General features: G+C 28.8%; 1 protein-coding gene across 1 annotated transcript; it reads left to right on the top strand.

Moving 5' to 3' along the window:
* The first annotated feature begins 1,488 nt into the window (after window positions 1–1,488).
* On the top strand, window positions 1,489–4,484 carry LOC119681877 (gamma-butyrobetaine dioxygenase-like). Its single transcript, XM_038095175.1, has 5 exons — window positions 1,489–2,000; window positions 2,731–2,947; window positions 3,049–3,175; window positions 3,652–3,960; window positions 4,124–4,484. Exons 1-5 carry the CDS (start codon window positions 1,716–1,718, stop codon window positions 4,434–4,436), a joined length of 1,251 nt encoding a protein of 416 aa, XP_037951103.1. The 5' UTR covers window positions 1,489–1,715; the 3' UTR covers window positions 4,437–4,484.
* Window positions 4,485–7,938: the final 3,454 nt, after the last annotated feature.

Here is a 7,938-nt window from a genome sequence, read left to right on the forward strand (position 1 = left end):
TACCCTTATTAATTTGACCTCAAATTATTTTAATTAGAAAATGTTAGTAGCACCCTTACTTTTTCGATTTTGGAAGAATTTTGTTTAGTATAAGTCTATTTTTAAAACTTCCTTTGAAAGCATTATAATTAACTACAATGGGGATATTAGGCAATATCAATTCTATTTTTTATAAGCCACTTGTAACAACTCGCACTCAATCACTACAATGGACACTACAATGGATGATCGTTTGAACACTAATTATGTGGGAGATTACCTATTGGGAAGAAAAACTTCTTCTATATGTGAGTGGTACTCTAATATTCTCAACGATTATTAGTTAAGTTAAGGCATACAATACGACTTACAAGTCATTTCTCATTTTGGTTAGTGATGAATTCGTACTGTTGACGAGGCTACTTCTTAGATGAGGTAATTCCTTTACCTGTTCTAAGTAAAGAAATGCAGATAAAAGACAAGGTAAATTGTGGGTGATTACTGAACTCTTTGTAGAAGTTTACGAGTATTAGAAGCAACTATTATGTTGTTGGAATTATTAGAGGTAAGAGACATCATTATAATTTTGATATTAACTCTCCTATGTTGTTCTAGGAATGCTGGAGTATATTTTTAAACAATACAATTGCCTGTTGACAAGCCAAAGAATTCATGCCATATCGATCAAAAGCCACAACAAGGGAGCTATTTATGTTGAACAGAAGTCACATTCGACTTGTCACAAAGTTTCTTACTGGGCATTGCGGAGTTAAAAAGCATCTATCGAACCTAGATATTACTAGAGACGATAGCTGCAGACTTTGTTGCGAAGAAGAGTAAACAGCAAAACACACTCTTTGTCACTGTGATAATCTTGCCAGACTCATACTTCGGTACTTATACACTGCCTATCCACTTATAACGGAATTAGACAACATTTCTCCAAAGTACATTATGACTTTCTTAACTGTTACTCGTCTATGGAACTAAAGTGGGTATGTCACAATAATCATCAAAGGATGCAGTGACGTGGTGACAAGTTCTTAACCTATTTTAAAATCCAATCTAATCTAATATATTCAAATAAATGCTCAATTATCTTCTGGTAAGTAATAACCAAGTAAAATCTTTTACATACTATCACTTTTGTAAGTATTATCTTCTTTTAGATTTTATATTCGTTATAGAGATTATAACAGTTTTCAGTAAAAATTCGCTTTATAGTGCGTTTATTGTACCTAACTTTTGGTTAAAGAATTTAAAAAATAATCATAAAATGAATATGAATCAAATATTATATTTTTATTAAATATTTTTCGCAGTGGAAGAAACCCCATGTATGAACGGTATGACAAATTCTTATCGGTTCGCTACTTGCAGCAGTTTAAACGAGATTTTAATTAATAAAGCAACAAAGTAGCAATAAATGTTTTTGTTTACAAATATTATCAAAATTAAGAAAGTAATAGTTTATTGAACTCATGGTCAGCAAACTGACATTGAAAAATTTTAAAAGCGAAATGAATTCTTTCGCCAGTTGAATAATCAAGTCGTCAGGCGAAGGTATCGAAGTCGGTAGCAAAATATCAGCTGACGGAAACTAGAAAGAATCACATAGTTGAAATGAAAGCGACTAAGAAAAATGATTTCATTTCTCTGAGGACCAGTGAATGGAACGCTACATCACATCTCACATTTTGCAATTTCATTTTGTTCAACATTTCAATTGAAAAATAATGATTAGTACTACACAGAGAAGTGGACGGCAATTGGTGGCTACAACGAAGGCATTAAAATGCTTCATGCGTAGCATAAGTGTCAGTGTTCAGGAGCAGCAGGATCAATCAGTGCAAATGGTCTTAGTTAAGGAACATGAGAAGCAACAGCAAACAATGAAATTTCCAGGCATTTGGTTACGTGACAATTGTTTATGTGATGAATGCTTCCATAAGGATTCACTAAGTCGTAAACCATTACGTTGGAATAACTTTGACATGGCAGTTAAGGTGCAACATATTGTGGTAGGTGTTTATTTAATCAAAATAAATAAAATAATTTGATAATAACAGTCAACAATTAGAAATAATATGAAATAATATGAATTAATGAAAATTTATAATTTATTAAGAACAAATAAAAATATGAGAAGTGTGAAAAATAATAATGTTTTTGATGCAGTGATAACCAATTATTTATAAAATAATATAAGAAATTTAATCAAAAAAAATAATCATCAAATAAAATAATTAGCTAAACATTATAATAAAAAAGAAGTTTTAATGTAAAAATAATAAAATAACTATCTAAATAAAAAATAAGAAATTTATATATAAAATTGATTAATTAAGTTTTTGATTTTCGTTGGGCTTATGTCGTTTATTTAACACATAAAAATTATAAAAAAATTAAACTTATTAATTTGTGTTAAATATTTTTAATTATATTTTAATTTTTTTATAAAATTTTAACAACACAGATATTTCTAACCGCCTTAAGTGTGCGACGACATAAGCCCGGTAAAAATCAAAAAATTATTATAAATTGTGTTCGTACTAACAATTAAATATTTAATAATTAGTAATTAATTAAGTTAAATAAATTATCAATAAAATAATCATCTAATAAAATAATTAGCTAAATATTATAATAAAAAATTAATTTTAATAAGAAAAACTATATACAAATAAATTTTTACTCAAGACAGAAAATACATTGTATTTATTATTAAAATCCATTATTCTTTTAAAATAGACTGATGATTCTAAAAATGCTGTAAAAATAAATTGGTCTGATAAGCATACATCGACTTTTGACTTGAATTGGTTGAAGGAAAGAGACTTTTCTACTGAAAATCGTCAAAAATACATAAGTGAATGGTATCGTCCAGAGTCTAAGCATTGGAGTAAACCAGAGTTTCAAAAAATTTTGAAAAAATTTGAATATAAAGATGTAATGGAAAAGGATGAATGTAAGTATAATAAAAAACAAATAAAAATAAAATTTTATAATTAATGTTAATATAAAAGAGAATATAAAAAAAAATACATATATATTTCACAAATTTTTTAGCACTACTTCAACTGTTGGAGACCTTAGCAGTTTATGGAGTTTGCTTATTGAAAAACTCACCTCTCGACATTGGAGTAGTTAAGACATTAGCAGATCGTGTTGGTTTTATACGCAAAACAACTTATGGGTATGTAAAATTATTAATTAACCTTTTTTAGCCAAAAATGTTTTTTGGTAAAAATATATTGTATAGCAAGCAACTGCTAGGCTGGAGTTTTTGATACGCCCGAATATACTGGCGATGCAGTAAGGGCATGGGTTTATAACCCATGGGCTCATGAAGGTGACGAAGCTCCAATGTATCAATTGGTTGACTGGTGGTCTGGATGGCAACACAAATGAAAACAATTTATATGTTTAATTCATAAATCTTTATTTTGAGCGAGAATTGAATTTAATTAAACAATCAAACAATATTTCATTTAAATTTGTTAAAAAAAATTAAAATCCAATTAAATGTATATTTAGTCTGCATGATTGTCTAAATTTACTCATATAATTTTTTTACATATACATTATCAAAATTTTTTATTTTAAAAATTTATATTAAGATATATAAAAAAATAATGTACTATTCAAATTTTATTTTTCTTCCTTTTGTAGTGAAGAGTTCAGTGTAAAGTCTCGTCCCGGTGCAAAAAATTATTCCTATCTAGCTGAGCCCTTACCGCTTCATACAGATTTGCCATATTATGAATACAAACCAAGTGTCACAATTTTGCACACCCTAGAACAATCACAATCCACAGGCGGTTGGAACACACTAACCGATGCCTTTAATATAGCCGATCAATTGCGTGTCAAGCATCCCAAGCATTTTAAAATCCTTACTGAAACGCCAGTGGATTGGTGTGATATTGGCGTTGATGGAGGCGTTGAGTTTCATAACATTTGGCGTGCACCTGTCATCAAGTGAGTATGCTTTCAACATTAACTCGTTGCTCTGATTGACAACTTCATTGCTGAAGGTTGTTAACACAAAAAATTGACACCGATTTCATTGATTGCATTATTTACTTCCTTTGTGCCCGACTTAGCATTAAACTTATATTTTCTTTTACACCTCATTTCGTAGCCTGGATGCCGATGGCAAGTATGCACGCATCAATCACAGCGTTCCTCAGCGTGACAATCATTTCAGTGTTGATATAGACAAGGTGGCGCCTTGGTATGCCGCCTATGCTATGTTTGTACGTATGGCACACGAGCAGGCGGTATCGTTTAAAACAGCACCCGGAGATGTCTTAACGTTCAACAATCTACGTATGTTGCATGGACGTACTGGTTACGATGATACTGAAAAGAATGTACGTCACATAGTTGGAGGATTTGTCGATTGGGATATAATATACTCAAGGATGCGTGTGCTTAGAAAAATGTTAAATTGAATATGGCAAACATATTTCATTTTTTTAGTATATCGATTCTTTTATTAATAAGATAGTATTATTTAATTTTTTATAAAGAGTTTTATTTTTATAAAATTTAATAAAAATGATTTAAAATTATAAATGGAAATATATAAAATTATATTAATGCAATCAAAACTGAACTATAACTTTAAATACTTTTCACAAGATCAATATTTTTTATACAAATAATATAGTTTATTTTGTCCAATTGACCCATTTCAACTCCTTTCAAGAATTTCAGAATCTAGTAATTGAAATGCTGATTTCCTACGAATTTTCCTACGATTTCTTTTGAGGTCAAAAATCTACACTAATAGTGATGTTGGCGAAAATATATTACCGCTGTTAGATTATTATCTATCTGATTGATACAACGTCTGATTGATACATTATTATCTGATGATACAATGTCAGAGCTTTGTGATATGGATATGGATATATCAAAGCGCTTTATAAAGTCTCTTAGTTTTTGCCGATTCATAAAATATGTGTGACTCAGCAATATCATGATAATAACGTAACACATTTCCCATTGATTAGTTACGACTTTTTATTTTCAAAATCTTGCTTTACCTGCATTGGGAAAGACTTGATTTATTGATTTGGTTAAGTGCAAATAGGTTACAATGACTGACAACCTTACAGTCTTATTAGGTTCCCTGTAAGATTCCAGAACACTACGTTCCTTGTAATCAATTGTGGCAGTTGTAATGTTTTATCTCCAAATGATAACCAAATGATAACCGCATTACATTATTTTTAATGTTTTGCACATAGATTAGGTTAAGTTAGGTTTGGTGAAGTTAGATATTAGTCTATCGCGGCTCCATATAAGAACACACAAACTAAAAAACCACCTTAAATCTCTTTAAGAGACATAGAAGCTCTCTAGAGAAGCGCCTTGGAGTTGGCTAAAATAATATATTATATAATTTTTAGATATTAGATATAATATATATAATATGTTAGAAATAAAGTTCCTAATATAGTCAATCGGTATTGCGCATGGTTTATATATAAAAACATAATAGTTTTGATGTTGCTAAACAAAGCAGAAGTTGAACTGATTGAATTTTGAGAAATTGTGGATGTCTTTTTGGTTGCCTTTTACGGTTGTAATTTTTGCAGAGTATTATCGTGTGTAATCAAAGATATTTTTGTATTATTGTACAATTTTAATATTATTTTATTTTTTTTTTGTAATTTTAAAATTATTTTTACTCAGTTTTAGGAATTTAGAGGCATCCAAACGTTGATACTTATTTTGAAACTAGTTGTATGAAAATTTTTTCAAACTCTTTTGTTGTTAAATTGAGTATTCTGACGATATATCAACTGATTACTTGCTGGGTTTTTTCAGCCTAATATGAATCGTCATAGATTACTTTAAATAAAAATTCGAATATTTCCTATGAAAGAACGTTGTATGGTCAGCTTCATCATTACTGTTTGAACCCTTCTTGTGTCTTTTCGTTATCTTTTCGATGCGCCACATTCGTCAAAGAAATTAATATTATAATGAAGAAAAGATATTGTGGAAAGAACAGTAACTAATAATAGTCACGTTGTGTGTATTATCCACCTATTGAGGTAGTCTTAATAATTTTTGGAAATTCTTATCGTTATTTAGTATCAAAGTTTTTGCGCTGGTCTTTAGAATATGTAAGAATATTTGTTCTATAGTTTTAATTTATGCTTCAATGTAAATTATTATAATTTTACTAATTATGTTGTCAAGCAAAATTGATTAAAATTTATGTTGAGTCACATCTTCTACAAAAATGAGTATATTTATTGATAAGAAACATCGCAAGTTATGAGTGAAAGCATAAAATGATAAGACATGTATTGGGTGTTTTTATTAATGAAAAAGTGCGAGATACAAACTAAAATTAATTCGCAGATACAAGCTGGCCTTGAAATAAATTTGTTTTTCGTAAAATTCGTAGAATTAAAAAATATTTATAAACATTTTGTTTATAATCATTTAATTTGTTTTTACAAATATTATTGCAGTTTTAAGAATTATTTCTCCAAATTAAATATATTAAATATATTAGCATAAAACGTGTAAAATTATAAACAACATTTAGAGTGTAAACACATTTATTAGCGCAATAAAAAGTATTTAATTATGCCAATATTTCTGTTTACACTTATACTATGAGTAACATACGTGCTAGTTATTATAAGCAAATAAAATTATAATTTTATCTGTTTGATGTTGTTCAAAACAGATAAGAGCACGTGGACAGTTTTTCAGAAATCCCACAGTCTGGCGGGCCCACAAAAGTCTGACGTGTGGAAAGCTATAAGAAAATAGTTGGTTTAGTTAATTGAGTGGCTACAGAGTTTCGGATTCTGTCCAAATAGCGCATATAAATTATATATTAAATTCTGAACTACTTCTTAGGAAATAATTATTGATTTTTTGGTACTTTTAGTTTAAGAGTTGTCATAATTATTAATGGCAGTATTTGGATGATATTGATTAAAGGTTAAATATAATAACCTAATAATGGTAATCATTCGAACTCATTTAGTTCTGGAGTTAAATTCAGTTGAGAGACGGCACTAGTTATAAGTCTTTGCTTTGTTTTTTGAAAAATAATGTATTTAATATGCTTAATACATTATACTTATACTTAATTTCTAATCTAATTTCTTATAGTCTATACCTAAAATAATGTAACATAATTCTGTGATTATTAATTTTGGGGGCAACTTTGTAGTATTTCTTACGAATTGAAATTTCTTTAGTTATTGTTTCCTTAAAATAATTGTTACTTTTATAACCGCAAATTTACCCTCCCCTCATTCAACCTTTTCTTTTTTTAAAGCAACAGCCTACAAAATTTACCCTTTTGCGGAAACGTTCATGTAATATTAGGCTTTAGAATTTTACTATTTCTGCCCTTAAAGAAAAAGGAAAACTTTAACCCTTTTTGTCTGTTGCTATTGTTTATAAGTTCATAAAACTTAACGAACCGAATGTAACATAAAAGTCAGTTATCTGCATTAGCCCTTGCGTACTAATTTATATATTATTGCCTACAAATCGTTTATATACATTTTTTATTATTATTCGTGTTCTAAAAGAAAAGAATACAAGAATTTGTAAAAAGTCATATAATGTTATATACACCGTCTATTTTCTATTTTACTGAGGAAATGTGAAATTTTCAAAAATTATACCTTTGGGGTCAAATATCAAAGGCATAGTTCTTTTAAATTATATAGTGTTCAGAAATGCACTAAATTCAATGGATAATACTTTTTTAGATAGTGCTTAAAAGATTTATGAGCATTTAAAATATGTGTTCGATGGGAACCTATCTAACCTTAATGATGGTTTATCCATTTACCGAGTTAAGAGTGAACGTCACATTCTCTTCTTCAAAGACGTTGCTTACATAGAAACCAATTCACACTTTCCGAAAGAACAGTTAACATTTATTTCCTTTTCTTCAATGAAAGT

The sequence above is a fragment of the Teleopsis dalmanni genome, chromosome 2 (assembly GCF_002237135.1).
Source record: "Teleopsis dalmanni isolate 2A chromosome 2, ASM223713v2, whole genome shotgun sequence".
Taxonomy (NCBI): domain Eukaryota; kingdom Metazoa; phylum Arthropoda; class Insecta; order Diptera; family Diopsidae; genus Teleopsis; species Teleopsis dalmanni.